This window comes from Vidua chalybeata, chromosome 5, assembly GCF_026979565.1.
Source record: "Vidua chalybeata isolate OUT-0048 chromosome 5, bVidCha1 merged haplotype, whole genome shotgun sequence".
NCBI lineage: Eukaryota > Metazoa > Chordata > Aves > Passeriformes > Viduidae > Vidua > Vidua chalybeata.
The window spans coordinates 24098038-24121913 of NC_071534.1; the positions used below are offsets into that span (position 1 = coordinate 24098038).

At 43.1% G+C, this 23876-nt stretch overlaps 1 protein-coding gene across 1 annotated transcript in view; it reads left to right on the forward strand.

Moving 5' to 3' along the window:
• Positions 1-23876, forward strand: part of PAH (phenylalanine hydroxylase) — a 32803-nt gene that overhangs the window by 1502 nt on the left and 7425 nt on the right. The window contains exons 2-7 of the mRNA XM_053942566.1: positions 2704-2811; positions 12561-12744; positions 18099-18187; positions 20356-20423; positions 22751-22947; positions 23339-23474. Coding sequence (XP_053798541.1) covers positions 2704-2811; positions 12561-12744; positions 18099-18187; positions 20356-20423; positions 22751-22947; positions 23339-23474 — 782 coding nt within the window. The remainder of the gene's footprint in view (positions 1-2703; positions 2812-12560; positions 12745-18098; positions 18188-20355; positions 20424-22750; positions 22948-23338; positions 23475-23876) is intronic.

The window sequence follows — 23876 nt, forward strand, 5'->3', positions numbered from 1 at the left end:
GTTGAGGGATGAGAAGTTAAAGTCCAAAATGAGAATGGAAAAACTGATCAACAGTTAAAGCTATGCATAAATACTACAAAAAGCTCAACAATAATGTGAGTGCCTCTGTTTTTGCTGCTATCACCTCCAGTGCATGTATTGAGGTTTATTATCTGCAAGTGTGTATTGATGCAGGCTGCCTCCATATATCCTGATAAGAACTGGGTACCAGGAAAACAATCATTTTAGACTTCTCCCCCTTTGCAATTAAAGATGTCACCTCTGTGACAGGCTCAGGCATGGAACGATGCTTGTTAAAAGACCTTCCTGGGAACTGAGTGCATATGCAGATGTGCAAGAAGTTAAGCAAGTGTGAGGCTGTTTACAGCATTAGTGCCTACTCCCTACTGCAATGTGTCTTTCTCTTAAGCACCAATATAAATCAATTTACAAGAGTGGGAGAATGACTGAGGACAGATTGAAAGCAGCTGATCTCAACAAATTGAAGCTAGTGACCAGTGAGTTTGGAAAGATTTTCTAAGGCTTTTTTGTGTAATCTCATTGTACAAAGAGATCAATTATTATCATCAGAATTACTTTGCAGGACTTTAACTTTGCGTTATATCCCCTGCAAGTCTGCAAACCACAAATTCTTTATTTGTCACACACATTAAAGTCAATCTCATGTAAGTTGATCCTCACAGCATCTCTTGGCAAGAATATTTTAATTATATAACTACATGTCTTTTAGAGCAGTTTCCTTGCAGACAGTGAAAACCAAAATCTCGATCCATTGAACAGACAATGGTGGAGCCAGTTCTGTCCTTGAGATCAGTTTTGGCTGTGGTGGGTGAAAACAGAAGGAAAAAGCAATGCATGGACAGTATTTGAGATGACAGTTTTGGTCACACTACCATAAAATTTCAGTACTACATACATTTGTTTTGACTTTTGCCAGACTCCTGTCATCGTTTTCCCTTGTGGTTGCTTGAGGTGTAAATGGGTTTCATTAGCCAGCTGGCACATCACTTCCAGCAGCTTTTCCTTTTGGTCCTCCCCATATAAGAGCTGGGCTGACTCCCTGGCTGGATGGGGACTCAGGAGACAAAGAGATGCTGCAGGAAGTGTCACAACTGAACAGGTGGCAATCTTCCTTCTGGTGCAGCACTTCTACTACAGTTCGCACTAGAGGTCCCCCATAAAGATGAAAGACACTTGGAAAACTTTGCAGCCTCTGGAAACAAAGCCACATAGAAAAATGTGTGGCCAGCCTGTTAGCAACAACCTTGGAGGCAGCCTTGGACAGGGCTTGAAGAATCAACAATTATTTACTTTACAAAAGAAGGCAGCTCTTCATAGCTCTGCCTCAGGAAATGTAGGCCCACCAAGAACTCTATAGCTTCAGGGCAGCTGGCTTTGATTATTAATTTGTATTCTACAAAGGCTATCTTTCCTGAGGACAATATTTGGGAACTGGGACTCTTTTTACTCTGATTTATATGTTCAATTGAGCAATAGCCATAATAAGAGCAAGCTCTGCCCAAAAATACAGATCTTTATAAGGAATATTTGAATGGGTACCTTGAATCAAGCTTTAGCCCAGGACTTGTTACACCAGGACTCCTGTGTTGCAGATGTCTGGTGTGATCTTTGAAATAAAAACCACAGGCAATTTGTCCAAGGCCAGTAGATGTTAAAAAAATGAAATAAACATGCAAATAAGATATTAATGTGGCCTCCAAAAGTTTGTGATGGTTGTACATCAAATTTACTCTGATATCAGAAAAATTAGGTGATTGAAATCTCAGCAGGCATTTACCTGCCATGCCAAATACCCAGCTTTTAAGATCTGCCTCTACTCCAGGGCTCATTTTCCTCTTTAAGATGTGGTAAAATAGCTCTGCCCTACTTAACAGGGCTTTTGTGAAAAGAAACACATGTAGAGACATACAAAGACATTCTAGTAATGAGAACCATGAAAATAATGAAAATAAACCTTCGAGAGTACTGGAAATTGCCTTTTGGAATTTGTAGAGTAGAAAATCAATAAGAAAAAGGGAACAAACATAAATGAAAACACATCTTGCCCTAACTGAGTCTTTACTCATTATGGGATTTAGGGAAGATCTAAATGTTTGCTCCAACAGTTTTCTTTCTTTTTTTAAAATTTGTTTTTCTTTTCTTGATGTTGTTATTTTGTTTTAAAATCATCTTCCATATCCTTCCTGTGAATACTACCTCTGTCCTGGGGATACCTGGAAGGTACAAGCAGAACTGAAAGGAAACACAGATCATGGTCTGCATTTCTGCACAGAGCTCATCTACACTGCTCTGCTTAACCCTGAGTGCTGATGAAAAAGAAGCCTGAGGGAAGGACTTTACACTGGGGCTGAAACCAAAGTGCAGTAATGTTTCCAGTCATTCCTGAGGGGTGAGGTGAGACAAGGATGGCATTAGGTTTATTTGCATGTCCTTTTTGACTTCCTTGCTCTCACGAGGGCTCTAGTTTGAGAGAAGGGATTTGTGTTTCTACCATCATAAATCAGAGCAGCCCCAGAGCTGCTCTGCTTCTTGCAGCAGCAGTTGCCTTGATTCCTGCTTAGAGCTGTTTTATACGTTCTTTACATTGCTGGTGCTGTGCAAAAGGGACATGGAGAAAGGCAAAACTGACTCCTAGGGTGAATGGTAGTAATTTTTGTTTGTGTATTTTTTCTTTCCTTTCAGGAATCTAGCTACATTGAAGACTCCCCCAGTAAAAATGGTGTGATTTCTTTGATTTTCTCTCTGAAAGAAGAAGTCGGGGCATTGGCTAAAGTCCTGCGCACATTTGAGGTAAATATTTTCCTTCAGGTCTTTACAATTTTGTATTGCAGCCACATTTTCTTGGGGTCTCGGAGGTTGTGTTTGTGATTCTATTTCACTGCTATTACAGGGGAAAGCAGTCTGTATTTTTTTTCTGGGCTTAAAATCCCTTGAAGTCTTGGGGCAGAAGTAGCTTTTTTAAACTAAAACCTCTACCTTTAACTGACCCAAGGGTGCGAAAAATGTGTTTTTTTCACTTAAGAGAGAAATATTTAATCATAACTGCTGCAGTAAGAGGTAGGGGTGAGTTGGGCTGTGACCTAAGAGTGACTTATAACCAAATCATTTACCTTATAACTTGTTAGGCAAATATAACCTGCATGTGAGCCATGTGACTCACAACCCACATTGCATGAGGTATTTCTGCTGGGGGCACCTCTTAGCTCTTGTCCCCCCCCGAAATGTCTGATATAAAAAATTCTACTCTCTCCCACCTGCAGTACTTCTACAGAGTGGGTAGAGGGTGCCTACAGAACAGCATAAAAATGACAGCACTTTTTTTTTACACCAAAGGGACTCAGTAATTTATGCTGAGTGTTTTGGAAAGCTTTTAGGGAAACATGGAGCCATTTACCTTTCAGGACATTGTGTACCTATTTATTCTTGCAGAAATATTTCCCAGATGTCATGAATGTTGTTTGAAAAGCACTAAATCATTGCAGTTCAGGATGGTTGAGTTGCAACACACAGCTGTGTACTCTGTGCTCTCAAGCAAATACACTTTTATATTGGTTCTGTGGCTTTTTTTTTTTTTTTTTAATGTAATAGTTGCGCCTGAAACCAGCAATTTCTTTAGAACGCTGTAAGAAGTTGTGGCCTGCATACTTTCCATTCGTAAATTGAATTTACTAGGAAATGAAAGGTTGTGTGTTACGGGTACAAAAGAAAAAGAATTATGAGTTTTACGACATATTTGATTCATTAAGATAAAAGAGAATTCACACTAACAGCAGAAGAGCAAGTCTAAATCTGTGAATTGACCAGTAAAATCCTGCAAAATGTCCATATGTCAGTGATATGCATGTCTGTAAATGAATTAATGAGACTACTGATATGCTCTTATTAAATGCATTGATGTCTACTAACTAAATTGCTGTCAGCTCTAAAGAAAACTTTGTAGAGGAGCTAGTATAGGAAAGAGAGAAGTAACCGTTTCTTGGATATGATTTCTTGCCCCAAAGCACATACCTAAACTAGACCAACAGAGTCACTTTTTCCCAGTGGCCCTGATTGCAGCTGAGAGGTTGGGACTCAGTTGGTTTTCCAACCCAACAAAGCCAATTCTTTCTGTGCTAACTCTCGGCCTCCTCCAGCACCAAGCTTGACAAGAGACCTGGCATAGGTGCTTTTATATCAGTTTTACATTTGTCATTGTACAGGGGAGATGATGGATGGATGATGGGATTTAATGGTACAAGGACAGCTTCTCAGGGCTGTTGTTAATGAATCCATGGTGTAAACCAGAGCAGCCTTTGGGCTGTTGTAACTCCATTCCAAGAACTGCATAGAGGTGTAAGTTTTACATACATTCTCAGCTGGGACAACCTTCCCCCTTTACCATCTGGGCCATAGTTATGGTGCCTCAGAGAAACAGAGTTTGTGCTCAGTGATATCCACAGCACAGACAGGGAAAGTGGTGATAGGCAGGTAAAGAGTGGAAACAAACAGGAAGAACTTGAGTGAATTTTTTCCATCTTGTACTCCTTCACTGCCTAATAAGATTAGCTGTGAGATGCTACTGCAGTTAGCTCAGACTCTCTGTGGGTGGGCTCCTTGGCCAGGGAGACACTCAGTCTTGTCCCCTGGTTTGTGTCACCATCTTGTTGCTGGCTTGTGGAAATGTGGTGGATTTGTCTCAGAGGGGCCCCACAAGAGGAGATGTGAGGATAGCTGCTCCAGCTGTCATTGCCTCATGCAGCCACACGCAGTAGGAAAAGAGAAAGCTGACAAGCCACAAATAAGATCAGGCTGTTTCCAGGAGCAGATGTGGCGCTGCAATTGTTCACTTCATGGAGGGGGTGCACACCTTGTGCAGCTGCTGGTGCTGATGGCCATGTGTTGCATGTCTGTAAACTTTCTGCTCCTTGCTGAAGTGAGGGGTGCTCAGACTCCTGGCACCTCTCTGGGCACTCACGCATGGGAATGCAGGCAGAGAGGCTCAACCCTCTCCTCCCAGTTCAGATTTGGGAGTGATTAAGGGACAGTGCCTCCAGCACTGGCTTTGAGGATTTTGCCTTTTTTCTAGACAGTCTGTAAAACCAGTCTGGAACATGAAGGGGAAAGGGGAAGGGTTGAATGAGCTGTAAATATGAAACACTTGAAAATTTGACCTCTCCCCCAGGGAAGAAAGCATGGGAGCAAGATCCAGACTAAGTCATTGTGAATTGAGGGGATACCTAAAGAAAGGAGAAATCTTGAGGAGCCATCAGCACATAGGATGTCTTTCTGTAGAGGAGGTTTCTGTATGGACCTGGGAAGGCTCATCCTCTCCTTGGTTTAAGAACTGGAAAAAATTTTTTTTTACTCTGTGGGAGCATTGTTCAACCACTCTTGAGTCCCTTCCTGGCATGCACTCCCAGGTTCACACCCTACCCATGTCCCACTCCTGGGCTGGGTGAAACTGTCCAGACTTTAGCCCGTCACACGTTGTTCTCCATGGGCAGCAAGACAAAGGGACACCAAAGGGTGTGCTCTAGCCTGGGCCTGCCCTGGATATCAGGAGGTCCAAGACTTCTGGCTCAGCAAGCATCATGGCAGCTAGAATCCCTACTCACCCACAGAGCAAACCACCCAGGAAAGGAATAGGTGTCCAAACACAGCCCAAATGGAAGGGGTAAGCCCCCATTATGGGAGCCAGGGTGGACTGAAGGTAGGGGACAATCCTCCAGGAGCCTCCAGGAGGCTCAAGGCTAAGGGCTACAGAGTGCTCATAGCACAGAATTAAGTCCTCTGAGACACCAAGTTTAAGAGAATTTCAGTGTGTTTTGTGGAAAAAGTAACGTTTGTCCTACTCAAACATCCCTCAAGGTTGTTCACGCAATTGGCAGAGTATTACACGCTCACATTGTTTTTTTTTTTTGCTCAAAGACCCAAACACTAGTTTTCTGTTCAGGTCCCAGTTGCACACAAGTATGTGGTTACAGTGACAACTCTTATTTTTCCTATGCAGTTTGAAGGGGTTTTTTTCTGAGGAATCTCCTCAGTGAACTCAGCTCTTTTTGTCTGCTGGCTTTAGGTCAAAAACATACTTGATTATTTCCACTTTTTTTCTTATGTTTGCTCAGGAAGACCCATCTAAATACCTGACCTCAGCAGGCTTCTAAGCTTTTCTGATCCCTGGCTCTTGTCCCTTCTCTCTGGTTTGCAAATCCTTGCCTGACTGCATGAATCTGTTCCTCCTGGACTGGCATAGCGTAGAGCTATGCCATTGCTGGCAGTACAACCCCTTCTGCACCTGTCCTGTGGAGAGATGTGTCTGCAGGGCCAGACTCACACTCTGATGTGCTGTAAAGTGTTAGCAGCCCAGTGATGCTCAGCAATAAACAGATTGCTAAAGTTGAATCCACTTTGCTTCCACACTAGCTGCTCTATTTGCATGTTGGGATGTGGCAGACATTCACTTTTTGCTTGTTAAAGCCAATTGTTTTGCACTTGAAAAACCCCTTTGTCACCTCTGTCCTCTTGCAGGCTTGAGAGTGGCTGTAGGGACAGCACAAATCCACCAAGCAGGGTCATTGAACCGACTTAATTTTAATGGGCCCTGCTGTACACCGAGGTACTCCTTGGTGCAGCTCTTTGCTGTTTATTTGTGAGATGACACCTGGCATCCAAAACTTGAATAAATACCTTCATCTGAAACAGAACAGCACACGTGAGTAAAGTATCATGCTTAAAATCAGGAAGATAGACCAGTCATCATGAAATTGTGTTTCTTTTTTGATTCTCTGGATACATAAAAAATTGTCAGAGTATAAGTTGAGGCCAAAAAACAAGAGTTTCTTATAAAAACTGAAAAACGTATCAAAACTTCCAGGTTTCTTATCAAAACTGAAAAAGCAAAACTGAGCCCTTTGGGTTAACCCAAGTGTTACACTTGGTGGAAATACTTGTTTCTCTGTAGTGATAAAAGAATATTGAAATTGAGGTAGCTTTTTAAACAACAAAATTCATCCTGAAAGAAAGACAAAAGTGAAGAAAAACCCCTATTGTTGTCCGTCAAAGATTTCCTTTTCTGTAGTTAAATTCATCATTAAAAACATCAGAAATTTCCATATACAGAAAGGATTGCCTTCAGTTTCAATTGCAGATTTTCCACATGAATTTGTGAATACACTAATCTTCTCTGAAGTTCTTTTTCTGTTGGATTTACAAGTAGTAAATAATCAGCTGTTTTAAGTGGAAAACATTGGAATACTTTACAAGTTTGCTTAACCCATTGTAAGAGAGGAGCCTGCTGTCTTTTCTTCAGTGATGGGACCTTCTCAGATACAGAGCAGGACTTCAGTGCAAGGTGCAGCCATCAGTGAGCAGGGCTCTAGCTCAAAAGCAAAAAAAAAAAAAACAAGTTTATTTGCACCAAGTACTCCTGCTCCCAGCATAAGTTACTGTCCCATGGGGGTAAGTTTCTGTTCCATGGAAGGATGGCATGGGAATAACAAGCTGTACTAAATGAGACCTGGCACTTTCAGAGTCAGCAGGGGTAACTCTGCTCTGTTTCTGTTTAGGAACTTAATTCCCCAGAAAGTCCTACATGACTGTTCTCTCTTTGTCCCCTGGGAAGGCACTGGCTCTGCAGTGGTTGGGGTTGTTTCCAAATCAGGGGAAGAAAACAGTCACTTTGGCCAGGGGGTGTGTTGGAAGTGTCTGCAGTGATGAGTGAACTGGCCAGGCTTGCTGCTACCACAAGATTGTTTTTTCATTATGCTGTACATATGATCAGCAATGATCTATCATTACACTGCTCCAAATCCACATCCTTGATCTTATCCCTCCTCTTCCTATGGCCACAAGAGCAGGACTTCTTGATCTAATGAACCCACATGGGTTTAAAGAGAGGAGTGCTCTCTTCACAGGTGCTTATGCAATGCCACACGCTGTCACGTTTTTGGTTTGTCCTGCTCCATGTGTTTTGTAACCAGATTCTGCTGCAAGCCTTGTACCAAACTTCAGGGTTGGAGCTGAGTGATGGACATCAGGGGCTGCCCCAGAGCCAGCTGCCCTCTGGCACCCATTGTTGGCAGGAACCTGCTCTGGAACACTTTTCTTCCATGAGCTTGGAAGGAAAATCCTAGCAGTTGTGAAGGAGAAGATGGGGAAACACTGTCTCCAGCTGAGAGGCAGGCCCTTGGACAGTAGAGCTGAATCAGATGGCTGCCTTTGCCTTTTCTTTGGGAATCCACGGCTAAAAGCATCACTGTAACTTCCTAAGTCCTCTGATCTATGAAAATTAAGCACTGATCTTATACTTGTGCTTCTGAAAGTGTCCTCCTTCAGGAAACCCTGAACTATACCATGGCAAGGGTTAAAAGAACATCTCATCCTTTTTTTTTTTTTTTTTTGATAACAGAAAGTGCAAGTAAAATCCTTCTTTTGAGAGATTTTACCCAAATTCTCACTTAGTGTTGATTAGTAGCACCATAGTGTTGTTGAAAGTTCTTCACCTGGTAACAATGTGGGGTCTCCTGATGAAGCCAAACTTCATTAATGACAACAGTCATGAAAACAAGCTGCAGCTGGATTTCACAGCTGTACTTAGTTTTAGAACCATATATAGGAGCATTTAGTAATTAGTGAACAGAAGGATGTGTGTGTTATGGGAAGTAGTAACCTATAACATTTTCAGAAAGCATCCATCCCTACTGAAATCTTCCCTGTGTAGCTGTGAATGCACAACTTTCCTTTTCTAGTGACCAGACCATTAAACGGAGGGTGGGACTAAATTCTCTTGGCAGTGACCTCAGCAAGACTGCTGGTGTACTGCAACACCCACCTGGTTTTCTCCTGCTTGTGTGAGGCAGCTGCAGCATAGGTGGTGCTCAGTTGGGATGAATAACCTGGGCAAGGGGCTGGGGCTGCTTCACAGCCTCTGAGAGGGAGCCAAGGCTGAGATCCAGCACTGTGAGGTAAGGCAGGGAGGGACATGGGCAATTTCCTCCCTGCATGCATCATTGTCTCTATTTTAAATTTATATTTGTATTGCTACCCCCTTCTAACTCAGAACTAATTCTAACTTGATTTTTGAGCTCTGAGAATGTGCCTTGAGACTTCCTTCTCTAATGGGCAGTGATAGAGGTCCAGTTTACTTGGATATTAAAATAACGAAAGCTGAGTTTTTCCACCCCTCGGAGTGGGGGTTTTAAGAAAAAAAAAAAAACAAACCAACCAAAGAAACTTCAGCAGGCACATGGTTGTATGACAAGATGTGTCCATGGGGGAGGGACTCAACCTCTCCCCTGGTCATAAACCTGAAGAGGAAGAGAGAAGTACCAACCTGTTCTCCAAGTTCCTTACAGTTGCAGTGGGTGGTGGGGTGAATTCAGCACAAAACATGTGACAGTTGAGATCTTCCAAAGGTGTTAGGTTCCATCAACAAAAAATAGCTCATAAAACTAGAATAACTTTAATTAGCTGGCTTTTGAAGGCATAGATTGTCAAGATGTCAATCTCTACTAAAAAATTGAGACTGAAAACTGCTTAAAACGTACAACCAAACAAAAAAAAATGCCCCCATTCTCCTTTCTCAGGTAACTATTTGTCTCCAGAAGTTGGAGCTTTACAGAAAGCATCATCTATTGGGAGAAATGTGATGCAACAGCAAGATTTGGCAACATCAGGGATACAAAAAAATTCTGAACAACGTGAAACTATGAAGATTAAACACTAGATGGAGTAGTTGGACTAGAATGAAATTGAGATTTGTAAAGCAACTCTAGTAATAGAGCCACTGTAAATATTTTGAAATCAAGGGCTTAGTAGCAAGGCACAGCACACAAGAACACACTTCTCCAGGAGTGCCAGTTCAGGGAGCTGGACATATGCTGCTGGATTCTTGCTGTAAAAACAGTCACCAGAAGGGTGCTCCCTTCAGTTTCTCTTTTGTGAGGGCCTGAAATCTTGTCAGAAAGAGGTAACAGGTTGGCTCTGCATGTTGCTGAGTGGCAGATAGCCCTCAAATAAACAGCAAAGCCGCTTGACACTCTGTGGGAAGGTGTTCTGCTTCTCTCAGGTGTAAGAAAGGAGGTAACTCTCTCCATGGGCTCCTTCCTCTGTCTTCTTTTTTCCCCTCTTTTTCTCACTGTCTTAGGCTGTGATAGTTTGAGGGCCATTGATACTCCTGCTGCCTTAAGCATGTCTCGTGCCCACCCTGCAGCTGATCTCTTCATTCCCAACCCCTGCATTGTTCTGTTTATTTTAGGGGCATTGTTCTGTTTATTTTAGGGGCATTGGTGTCTGTGCAGCTGCTCACTGAGCCCAGGTGGAGAGCTGGTACAGTAAGAGACACCTCATCAAAAACCAAAGGGATGCAGTTTGAGGAGCCTTCATCCCAGAGAAGAGAAGGTGCTGGGGTGATCTTATTGTGGCCCTCCAGTACTCAGAGGGATCCTATAAGAAAGACAGATAGGGTCAGAGTTTTTAGCAAGGCCATGGGGTGGCACATGGGGTGATGGTTTTAAGCTAAAATAATGTAGATCCAGAGTAGGCATAAGGAAGAAAACTTTTAGGATGAGGATGGTGAGACACAGCGAAGGCACAGCAGCTCCCTGTGCCTGCTCTCTGTCAGGAGCTCTCAGTACCTCACCACATGGACAGGACAATGTGCAGTCTGTTTGAGAAGCCTAAAACAAACTGTCCCCGGGGCCAAGGACAGTGCTGGCCATTCTCTCCCTGGGCAGATGGCCCTGTGGGGACAGCATCTCTCAAGAGCAGCGGTTGGTGAATGAGCTTTTGACCTTTTCAACTTATTGTATTGGTATCTAGCCAAACAATCTGAGTTCATCTGTAGTGTGCAATGCTCAGGAAACAGAGTAGTGGCATATATGTTTCCTACCAAGAAATAAACTGCCTTTTGTGGAGGAGTAAATCAGGCCTTCACTGCTGATGGCCAGATGCCTTCCTGCGTTATGCAAGCACTGAGGGGAGCAAAGAAAACCCTAATGAGGCTCAGAAAGAGGGATGTACAGTTAAAAAAATCTTCCATTTTTCTTCCTTGTAGGTCAAAAGTAGATCCTCACCGTGTTACTTTGTGGATGAAAACCTGACCCCACTGTAACAAAGGGTTTGACATTGACACCAGCAGGGCCATCTAGTTTGGAGTCTTCTTTAGCTTGAAAGATGAAAACCAAAAGTTTCTCCAGGGATGTTGTTCATCATGTGTCAGCCCTCTGACTCTTCTGAGTGTAATTATTCTATGATTCTGTGATCTTCAGGCCCAGATTTCTTCAGGGATTTGTATATTCCTCCCAGGGGACAGAAGCCCAGACCTGGCCATGGCATGCTGTGTCTGCAGCACCAGTGTGAGTCTGGTAAGATGGTCAGGGGGCAAAGTCAATGTCCATGGAAACCAGTTTTAAAAATTCCCCTCCCCCCCCCCCCAAAAAAAAGAAAGAAAGCAGTATTTTCATATTCTAATTATAGTGCTCAAGAAAAATATTTGAGTTCAGTTAATAGGTGTAGATGTTCCTGTACTTTTCTTTTGGACTTTCTGTTTTTTTTTTCCTGAACTTTTTGTTTGTTTTTTTGTTGGAGAAATAGGATTTTTAGCTACTTGTTGCTTACACATCAACATGGCAGCGTGTCTGAGGTCAGGTTCCCACTGGCTATAGTTGCCAATGATCTCTTTCTTCAGAGCTAGGAGACACTGCTGATGGTCAGCAACGATATTTGGTAAGACAGAACTTGAATTTCTGAGCTGAAGAAAATAATCCTTCTCTGTGAGGGTGATTAGACTTGTGAGCAGTTGCCCAGAGAGGCTAAGGAGTCTCAAAACTTGACTGGACAGAGCCCCGAGCAACCTGCTCAGGCAACCTGAGCAGATTGTTGTACTTTCTGATCTCCAGAGGTCCCATTCAACCTCACCAATTCCATGATCCAGTGATTTAAAACACCCATCTTTTCATTTGCACAAACCTGTACTGCCTTTTTTAATGCATATCCATGTTTCTCTTTGGATCTTTGCCCAACAGCTGCTCACAGCCCTGAAAACTGCAGGTGGCTTTGCAGGTGACTGCAGAGGTTTGGCAGGAGCTTATCTCACAGGGTGCCCAGCTGCCTGCTCATCCAATCTTCTCTCAAGATGCTCATCAAGACAGCATTCAGTTTCCCATGAGAGGGTACTCTGCAGGTGGAACGCCTACTTCCCGTGTTGATCCTGGGGAAATGTCACTGTCAACACAGACAAGCTCTCATTATGTGCTTGAGGGACTGGAGTTGCCATTTACAATACAAAGCCTGTTTACAACTTGTATCCTGCTTCCACCTTTCTCTAAGCCTTCAGTAGTGCCTAGTCCTTGTGATGGAGTTCTATACAAGGCTGAATCCCACATATTTCTCCTTCTTTCTTTCTGTTTCTCTCTCTGTTGTGAAAGTCCTCGAGTCCAGTGGCTGCTTTTGAGTTATTTGGATGGTACAATATGGTTTGTTGACTGACACATGTATTTATCCAGTCTTTATGTATATTCCTTCCTCCAAAACTGTGGGACCAAAATTTCTCTTTTTTATAGGAAAAAGGTATAAACTTGACCCACATTGAGTCCCGACCTTCACGTCTCAACAAAGATGAGTATGAATTCTTCATTAACTTGGAAGGCAAGAATGTCCCAGCACTGGACAAGATCATCAAGTCCTTGAGAAGTGACATTGGAGCAACAGTCCATGAGCTCTCACGAACAAAGAAGAAGGACACTGGTAAGGATATGCTGACAAGGTTAACATTGACACAGACTACTTATGTCACATACTGAAATTACTTATTTTTCCTGTAGTAAAGGAGATCCTCTTGGATCTTTGTGGCTACATTTCTCTCTCTCTGTCCTTATTTTTCCTCTACTGTAAACTGTTTCTTTTGGAGATTTTCTGTCAGTGTAAATTTTTGCCATCATTCTGACTAGGTCTCCTGGGAAACAAGGGAGGTCTGCCACCCACTTTGGTGGGAACAGGACTAACTCTCCATTACTGTAAGAAATCTCAGGGAGGTCAGTTGCAGCTCTGCCTTCAGAGGGGGAAATAAGGAAAGATTTTTTGAGTTGTTCCCGCTCCTAATTCTCAGAGATTTGCTGGAGTTGAGGCTACATGGTGCAGTGGTGGCTGCCCAGCAGATAGGATGAGACAGACTTAAATGCCTCTTCAGATAACAGATGTGATTTTAATAGGATTTCAGACTTTAAATACTTTAGGCCTGGATCTTCCTCTTCCTTCCTAGGAACAACATGAAAAGACATTAATACCTTCTTGAGATCAGTGCTGGTAATCCTTTTACTGTTTCCTTTGTGTCCTACCCATGACATTACATTTGAAGATGAAAAAGAAGAAGGCAGATTCTCTTTGGAGTCAGTTTTCTCCATTCATAGACAAAGGGACAAAAGCTTGATTAGGTGATATATGGTCATGTCAGATTGATGAGGTTCACTTTTGGGGGCTTTTTTATTTCCAGAAGAAAGCTACAGGACCCACCAGGTCTTAACATTCATTTTTCTGACTACTATGAAGAAGTTAATGAAGAAGTTTATTAAATAATAAAGTTGTCTATAAACATATGCCAGAGTCAGACAGAGATACAGCTCTAATATCATATACAGCTCAAATATCATCCAGGAAAATCTTGCATGTGAAATTCTGACCTCACAGAAGTCAAAACTCCTGTGGTCAGCTGTAGGATTAGGATTTCATTGCATGTTACTGTGTTGATCAAAGGAGTTTTTGAGCTAGATTATCCTGTCAGTGCTTCAAAAAGGGACTTGATCCTCTTCTGTCTGAGAGGATAACTTGTGTTTGTTAGTTTCAGCAATTCAGAAATAGTATAAAATGGGAACAATTTATTGCTGAGGAGAGAGAGGAAGATTGGTATTTCTTCTTGCCCTTTCTCATTTTTTTTCAATTTCAACTCCTCTCATGAGTAATAAGGGCCCAGTCAAACTGAAATCCTCCAAGGACCATATTTTGAAAGGTCAAACTAGCCCTGCTTAGGGGATGAACTGTGGGTGGCAAATCCTGGGCAGAGGCACTACAAGGGCAGAGTGAGATGGGAACAGCCCGAGCTGTAGGAAGTGTGGTGAGATGCTGTCCTTTATCAGTGATGGTATTAACAAATAACAGGCCTTGTGGTGTGTTTTAGACCAGCTTGTCTTTCAAATGTATCCTCCTGGCAAATCTGGTCATAGTCCACAGATGTGCCTGTGTGAAATCTTATTCCCAAAGCACTGAACAAGAGCACTATGCCTTCAGGGAGCAAAATCTCAGACAGATGGTTTGTGGGGATGTTGCCACACTTGTCTCAGTGGGCAGGTAAAGGCTGAGAAGGTTTTCTTCCAGACGCAATTTGGGATCCCATGGGACTGATTCTTTTGCTGTAGCCTAGGATACTGTCATTTTTTCCCCACAAAGGATTCATTTTTCTCCTGCTCATGATTTGAGAAAGAAAAACCTTATTTTTCTGTTTCCTGTGGGAGGTACGCAGTCCCATTCTTGGGGCACTGTTTTGTGGGCACTCAGTAAATTTCTGTGTTCTGTCCCTTCTGTATAGCTCAGTGTTAAACACTGTATGTGTGTGATTTATTGGGCAAGGGATAAATGAATGGCTTTTTCTTTTTTATTTCTTTTTTTTTTTTGGTCACTTTAACTGCTTTTAGTATCTTTTCTTAACTAAATGCAACATTTAATTGACACATTCCAATAGTTACAAATATCAGATTTGGATCAACAGCATGATTTTAGGTGAGAGCAGACCAGAAAAGTGCTCTAAATCCAAATGTAGCTTTGGAGCTTCAGATGACAAGGGCTGGCAGCTGCTGCACCAAAAGCTCTTTGTGTACATGGAAAGATTCATTGTAAAAACACAGTGCATCTCCTAGCGGCTCCTTTTGGAAACAAGATGGTAGCTGCAGTCTACTTGGAGCCCATGAATAAAAATAATTAAATATTATTCTGTTGCTGCATTAGGGAAATGCAGACAATTTATTGCATTTCTGAAACAAACTGGGAGCTGAGGATCTGTAGGGGCCTTGTTTGCTAGGCCCTGAGGCTAGCCAGAGCATTTGAGAGTGTTTAAAAAAGGGCTAAACCTGGGCCTTGAACTGCTATAAATTGCATAAACCTGTCTTTGACCCTCCTCACAATGGTCCAAGTGGAGGATTCTGCAGAAGTCCTCGCTGCCCCTGCTTTGCTGCCTCTCATTTAAATGGCTCATTAGCATTCTGCTCAGCATTTGACCCCACGGTAATTTGGTCAGCACTTGGGTGTCCAGCACCATCCCATAAATGCTGCTGTTTCACTTACAGACAAATCAATATTTATTACTGATCAGCCCATGTTTGCCCCCCAGACCTTCACAGAGGCCCAGTGTTGCAAGAGCTCGCCCTGACAGTTCATTAATGGCCGTGCAGACAGACAGCCGGTCTGGCAAATGGACTGGAGGAGGATGTTGCAAACAAAATATGGGATAGATTCAGCCAGGGGGTAATTTGATTTGATCTTTTGAATAGTTTCTGGGAGGGCTGGGGACAGCATCCTGGCATATCAAATCTAGGCAGAAGACCCACCAGTAGCCTTTTTTCACCCTGGCCCTCAATGTGAATGCTGTATGAACTTCATGCAGTGTTTGCCCCAGAACTGTGCTCGGAGTCTTTGATTCTCATTTCCATGAGAGCTAGGAAAGCTCAGCTCTTTTCAGGACCCAACATAACTTATGTTGGTACAAGCAGCACTAAGTCTCCTTGGGATTTCCCTTTCACAGCCTGCCACTTCCATCCAACTCTGCAAGCTCAGACCTGCTCTTGTTTAGCTGCTTCTTGTGCTTGGTTAGGCAGGATTAGAACTTCATGCCAGGAAGATAAGTTGCTTCTCCTGTTTAGGGAAAGAGCAAGTCACCCATCTCCACACTAAGGACTGACATCACATCAGCCTGGAGCTGGTTTTTCCTTGAGTTTTTAATGAGGTTTGCACCAAATACTAACACAACCTTGAGAATAAGATTTAATGAAAGGAAGTCAGTATGGAAAGTATGTCAGCAATAGTTCTAACCCTGCCCAGATAGACCTTTCTGATTCAGGCCAGCAAAGCACTACAGAAATCACTGCCATAATCTAGTGCAGACTTCAGCCCCCAACAATTTTTCTACACAGCCTGGACCCTTCAGGTCATGGTGCATCCCTGAGAAGAGTGGTTTTCTCTCTAACAATGACAAATCCTTTGCTGTGGGGCTGCCAGCCAGCCTTTTTCCCCAGTGCCTAATACAAAACCATTCACCAGTGTGCCTACCAGGCTGGTAGTGGGGAGTCTGAAGCACAAAACAGTGAAGCAATTCCCCACCATCACACAAAACTCAAGGATACAGCCAGGAAATAAACCTAGAGAGAAAATGGGCAGGACCTGGTGTAAGTAGTGACCACTCTCTATAGATCAAACATACCTTTCTCTACTCCCCCCTGTGACTAATTTAAGTGAAGGGGTTGGAAGTGCAGGAAACTTTCTGACAGCGAGGGGAGAAAATATTTCTGGAGCAACTAAGAGAACCAACGATACATCCAACAGCAAAGAAACCCATCTGGGGACTTTCCTGGGTCTGCTGCTGCCATCTAGTGACTTGCTCAGGTCTGTTTTTTAGGGCAAAGAGAAGTGTGCGCATCCTGGAGAAGGGTGGACCAAATCCCACTTCTGCTGGGCGGGAGAAGGGGAGGCGCCGCCGGGGGTACCTGTGAGAGCCGCGGCGGGTCCCTGCATCCCGGAAAGCTCCGACATCCCGGGATCTTCCTGGCCAGCAGCCGCCAGCTGCAAAAGAATGTGAAGGCTCCCAGCATGGAGCCAGGCTGGTGATGGGACAGCAGTGCAGGGAGTGGGCACTCTCTCTGCCTGGGGCTGAGCAGCGGACCCCAAAGAGAGCCCTGTAAAGCTGCTGTTGCTCCAGCACCTCTTGGCTCGCAGAAACCCAGAGCCACAAGCACCCTCTGTGCTGTGAGGCTCGGCACAAAGCACAGCTGAATAGTCCCAGAGACAGAGATCCTCTTATCCTGCAGGTGGTCCATCAGGTCTGGGATAAGCCCCATCACCAAGGCACTGCAGGGAACTCATTCAGCAGCTGCTGGCCGAGGATCAGGTTCACTTGGCACAGCCCCCAAAATAAGATGGGGCAGTGTGACCCAGCAGCAGAGCTCCCAGCTGAGCAGAGGCACAGAGGGAATCAGCTGTTTTCCAAACACTGGCTGAGCAAGCATCACCCATTTGTACAAGAAAATCCCTCAATGAATTGCAATCTTTTTACTGATAGAGGCTGCCCCTGCCCAGTCCTTGTATTGAATTGCCATGAAGATGCTTGACTTACTCTTTTTTTATCTCAACACATCACATCTGGAAATCGCTGTGATTCTTCTTCATCCTTCACCTTATGTTTTTTGTAACGAGAGGGTCACATGGACATTACACTCTGTGTGGTCAGCATGGTCCCTTCTCCCACACTGGCTGTGCCTGAGACAGTGTATGTAGAATGAGTTACAAGGCAATAGAGAACCAGACCAAGAAAGTGAATCAAGTTAATGCATTATTGTGTAGTGACTACAGTGATGCAGTGCTAGTCTGAGGTATTAGGATGCCATTTGTCATTTTGTTTCAGAATCCTAGCTCATCTGGGGCCACCAAGTAGGTCTTAGAGTGCTTCAGGCAGTCCAAAAATTCTTTATCCTTGTTGTGGAATTTCTTGTGATTCCTTTGAAGGGGATGATTCTGGCTTATTGTGAAAGTTTTCTCCATTTTGATAAGCCAAGACACCAGAAGTAATAAACAGAAAATCATAAACATTACCAGCCAGCTCTGCACCAAGGTTCAGATGCTCTTGATGTTCTGTATTCTTTCAACAGTGTGAAACAATCACAAATTCAAGACAACTTGCTTGGTTTGTTCTTGTTTCCTACTACGGGGAAAAGGATTGAAAGAATTTAGCCCCTTGCCTATATTTCTTTATATATATGATGAAAAGATGAAAATGTTAGAAGAAGGCCAAAAATCAAGTAACAAAGAAGGATACCAGTCTCTATTTATTTCCTGTTTTGCAGTACCGTGGTTCCCAAGAAGTATCCAAGAGCTGGACAGGTTTGCCAATCAGATCCTAAGCTATGGAGCAGAATTGGATGCTGATCATCCTGTAAGAATTATTTTTAGATTTTTTTCTTGTTATTGGCACTGATGTTTCTCTAATTTAAATTTTCTCTCTTTTAGTACAGATCTAGTAGACTGAATCTCACATGGTACAGGACAAGAAGGCTACCACATTTCTAGGGTTATAATCAGCCCAATCCCTCGTTATGGAGTAAATCAAACCAAAGGTTGCTACAATTTAGTAAATGCTAGGGGATCTTAAAAGTTGTAGTGGTTTTCAGAGCACAGGGCTACACAAGGACACATCTAATCTTCCCAGGAGGCTCTGATGTAGTGATTTCAGGCTCACTTTGTGTATCACTAACAAGAAAAAGAAGCAACATATCATAGCCCAGAGAAAGAAAGACTTTTTTTTGTCCTTGATTACCCACACATGATTTAGCTCAGTGTATTGTTATGTGGATGCTATATCTGACATGGTACTTTTATGGTGAGATGTGACAAAAGAAAAGATTCTTGGTTCAAAAAGTTTATGGTTTAAATGGTAGCATCAGAAAGTTTTGTTCGTTGACTTAGCTGATAAAAAATTGTTTTGCAGTTTTTCATTTTTGTTCAGATACAATAATATTTTCTGCCTCTATTCCCTCTCCAAGCAAACAATTACTTACTTTCGTTTGTCAAAACACACTGAGTTCCATGCAGTGCACCAGAAATTGCTGCTATTAGTTTAATTGAGATAGGGTGATTATAAATAAATTACATGCAATGCACGAAAAATTGCTGCTATTAGTTTAATTGAGATGGGGTGATTAGTCATTCACTACCTATTGCTTAATTCAAGACGTTTTATGTACCATGTACAATGATTCATGATGTTCACCGTGGTCATATGAGAGGCAGAATGAAAGGAGGTACACTGAGCCAATGGCCCCCTTGTGTGTCATGTGGGAATAGACCAAGATTGTATTTGAAAAAAGAACCAAGAAAAAAAAAAAAAAAAAGAAAAGCAAAATATATAAAAATGAATGAAGTGTCTCTCCTCCAGTTCCTAGAATTAGTTAGTGAATTTTTCCTTATAAAAGAAAGCCAGCTGCTGGGGTAAATAGGTGTCAGTCCATAGAGTGCAGAAAAAGAGAAATTGAAGGAGCCCGTGTTTTTAGTAGTTAAGTGATGCATGGAATTTAATTACAATGACCTCTATGACAGGTTAACCTTGGACAGAGCATTTTTTTGGCCACTGGCTACCTCTTTTTGATTCACACTCTTGAATTTACACTCCACTTCAGCTGCCTCCTATAGTTGGCTGTGTTTTGTGGCCCCACACAGTCCAGATGTGCCATGGACCACTAAGAGATGCATTTATGGGCTTCTGCAGTGCCCGGGGAGCTGTTTCTCTTTGCCCTGCAGAAGGGCATCTAGCTTGAAAGGACTTCTGCACTCCAAGTGGTGAAGGCACTCCTGGTTCTGAGGATCTTTTAGTCTAAACAGCAGGCACATTGGGGTGGGCGAATGGTTATCCCAGATGAAGATTTAGAGGTTTTATTTCTTATCCTTGGTTTTATTGCTAATTAGCTGTAAAGGTCAAGCTCCCAGCCACAAGGTCTATTAGACGTTCTTTGTAGTCATTAATTGCCTTCAAATGGTTGAATTTTTACTACAAATAGGGTTTTTTGGCCTGCTAAGTGACTACTGATCCTTTAGCAGTTTGAAAAATGAGCACTTTTAAGTGTGGTTCATTCTGAAAATCTGCCTAAAAGGTCCGATTGAGTTGATGAATGTGTTTCTAATGTGTTTGATTCTGTTTCTCTAGAGCAGCCCAGCTGTGCCAGGGACAGCAACAAGCTTCAAGGGAAACCAGAAGGGCATGGTTATCCAAGTACTGATAATTCTGGGCTGCTCTTGCCAGGAGCATCTTGTTGTTGCTGTAAAGGAACAAGTTTCCCTATCTTATGGGAAGTGGAAGTGAGAAAAAGAAAGGACTTGGGGGGCAATGGTGTGAGAGACTGTGGCTGAGTGGCTGCTCAGCGTCTCTGCAGCCCAGGAAGGAGCGCTGCCCTGGCTGTGTGGAGCCTGGCAGAACCGAGGCAGCTTTTCCACTGACCTTGCTGCACTTCTTGGATGCACCAGCCATGCCTCCTCACTGGGAGGAAGGCTTTTCACCTTTTGCACTTACTGACCATTTTGCGTGGACTGACCATTGCTGTTTCGCTTCAGGGGTTCAAAGATCCTGTGTACCGGGCCCGGAGGAAGGAGTTTGCGGACATCGCCTACAACTACAGACAGTGAGTACCCACTGCATGGGAGCAAAGAAAGCCCTCATCTCCTACCCTCTCCTAGGGTGCTTATCCTGCTGGCTATCCCTGCCTTTCCACAAGCATCCTCCTGTTTGTTGGCTTTTCTCTGACATGTGTTTAAATCTTCCTGTTCATGCATTTATCCCCAAATCACAGCAAAACAAAGGTAAATTGTTCCAGGCACACGTTCAGAAGAGACGTCATCTCACTTCTCTCCCTACAAGTCCCCTCTTTCCCAGCTTTGTTGTCTAATTGAGGAGCAGACTGTTGCTGCTATAAAGACCTGAGCATTGAATAAATCTGGTATTCCCCATTAAACCAGGGCTGGGGGAGGAGTGCCTATCATTAACATTAAAGCAGGATCTGCATACACTATTAAAATAATGAATAACATATGGTTCTGATGCTAATCCAGTGTCTGTTACCCTACTTTTATCATGTCTAATCCAGCTGCAATCAGTAATTTAGGCTTTCATTTCCTAAGAAAAATAAATTAATAAGAGATGATAAATTCAGTTAGAACAGGCTTATTTGATTGTTTTCAATGATCAGATCTGGAGGAGGAAAAATTCTGTTCCCAGAGACACTCACATGTACAGATTGGTACTACTGGGCCTTATTCTTGCTGGGACTGGTAAAAACTGTGTTTGCAAAGAAAAATTAATATCTATTGTAAATTTTGGGCTACAATTTGCGCAAGAGCAAAAGATAGCCCCCGAGCCAAAGAGTTAATATTGTAATCACAAAAGGAGAGACAAAATTGGACTGGTTGATGGAAAGTACAAAATGTCAGTTGAAAAAAGTCAGAAGCCCAGTTTATACCTAGAAAATTTGGATAAGATTTTTGTGTCCAGATATGTACAGATCTAATGACCATTTTTAAATATCCCACAGAAGATACAGAGAAATGGATAGGAGGAGAGGCACAACCAAAATTATCAGGCTTCACTGAAAAGGAAAGGGTTCTTGAGTTGTGAAGGTGCTACCCAGCTGCAACAGTGAGATGGGTCAGTGGTTGCTTGCCTTGTGTTCTTTCTAACATTAATTTAATCCTTTTCTGTATCCCTTCTTTTGCATCTGTACTGTCCTCTTTCTTTGTGCTGTTTGCCTCTACTTTGCCTTTGCTTTTTTGCCTCCTCTCATGATAGATTTACCCACTGTTTTTGTTGAATGCTCAATTTCCCTGACTTCTCTTTTCTTTGCTTTTAGCTTGGCTCTTCCCTCTGCCTTACTTTGCTTCTGGTCCCATTGATCCCTAGGTTTTTTTTTAAATTGAAATTTGAAGGGTTTTTAAGCCATAGCTTCCCCCAGTAGCCCTGGAAGGTGGTTGAGGATTATTTAGGAGTCCTATAGGAACAAAAATCCCCCAGCAATCCTCATAATTCAACATGATGTTTAAAGCTCCACAGATCAAGGAGAGCTGATACAGAGAGACAGAAAGTGATGGCTCTCCAGAGGAACTGCCCTGAGGCTCAAGATAAAAATGAGAAAGTGGGAGATGGTGAGGTGTCATCAAGAGTTTAACAATGGGTCTCTGGGGCTTGGAAAGCTTCAGCATTGTTCCAGCATTGTTGTTAACCCTATTAAGTTACTTAAACCCCTTTGATTTTTCAAAGCTGCTGGATTCACCTATGGCCTTAACATTATTGCTAAGGAATTGGTTATTCACAGGAGGCCAAACTGCATTGCTTGCGGCTATAACTCCTTCAACATGAGCTACGCACGTGGAGGCCTGAGGGTGGGATTTAACTCATAATTGCTCCTTACAATTATAAAAAGTCAAACTGGCTGGAGTCTGCGTGTGTTACAGCACAGAGCACAGATCAGAATTTCTCTGCCACTGCAACAGAGTATTATGGAGCTGATTGTTTCATGTTTTTACAGAAAACATTAATATAATGCTCACTAGAGCAAGAAGTAAAACAGCTCCTTCATATCAAGAAAGAAAAAATAAATTGAAACAAACAGCAAGCATGTATTTTTAGAAGAACACCTCTAAAAGACAAATAAGCACTGATTTATTTTTACCATAATAATGCAAGGAGCTGTCTAAAGGCCATTATCTCAGCCAAGGTTGGTAGAGTCCTTTCCAGCCAGTGCCTAAGGACAAGTGAGGCTCCTTTTGTACCTGTGTGCCAGCCCAAAAACATCTCCCCTCCTGCACCAGCAGCTCCTGGCCAGTCCTAGTAAAGCTGCAACATGAAGCAGAATAAGAAAACTGTTTTGAAAATGGCAAGTGGGAAAGGACAAAGAGCATGTTGATGGCATAGGACATTTTCTGTGGCTGCTATTGAGGGTATCCATTTACTTTCTAGTGGCCAACCTATTCCTCGTGTCACCTATACGGAAGAAGAAAAGAAAACTTGGGGCACTGTCTTCAGGGAGCTGAAGAGTCTGTATCCAACTCATGCTTGCTATGAACACAACCACGTGTTCCCACTGCTGGAGAAGTACTGTGGCTACAGGGAGGACAATATTCCCCAGCTTGAAGATATTTCAAATTTCTTGCAGAGTAAGTTTAAAGCACCTAAAAGAACCAAATGAAATGAAAGGCCACAGCTATCAGAGGAAGTGGTGCTTCCAGAGGAGGAAGAGCAATCCCTGATTTATCAAAGGCTCCCTGTGATGTTTGGGCACATCACTTAGGCTGTGTCCTAGGTCCTTCTCCAATGCTTCTGGGGATACAATGGGACAGATGCTCAAATACTATGCTGGTGGTATACCTGGGCAGAAAATTGCCTGCAATTTAACTCTATTTAACATAAGGAGATTAAAAAAAAAAAAAAAAAAAGAAAACAAAAAAAAACCAACCATCAACAAACTTTTCCTACTGTAAGGAATCTGGATAAGGATAAATCAAACACATCAGCTGTTTTTAAGATGCTCTCTTTCTGTCCCTTCAGGCTGCACTGGGTTTCGGCTGCGTCCTGTTGCAGGCTTGCTCTCGTCTCGGGATTTCCTGGCTGGGCTGGCGTTCCGAGTGTTCCACTCCACGCAGTACATCCGCCACGCCTCCAAGCCCATGTACACCCCAGAGCCGTGAGTACTCTGGCACACGAAGGGTGTCAAGCTGCAGCACACCAACAGCAGGGTCAGTCCAGCTGGGAATAACTGCCTGGGACTCTGCAGCACTCCTGGGAACAGGGCTAAGGGAGAGCAGCCAAGGGACTGCTCTCTTCTGGAAACATTTATGGAGCCTTTCTAGTCTGCTTAACAATCTGCATCCAATGCTACAAGTTCTCCTGGGGCAGATGAGATAGTTTTGCTACTGAAGACCTGCTTGTGTGGTGTCTGGGATGCAAGAGAGCAGTGTACAAGGGCACTTAGCTAAGCTATTGGCACCCAAGTAGTGCAGCAAGGACTCAGCCTGTTGCAAGCAAGCTTCTGGCAGTAAGATAGGAGGAGCCCAGACCATTGGACCCATCTCTTTTTCATTTTGGA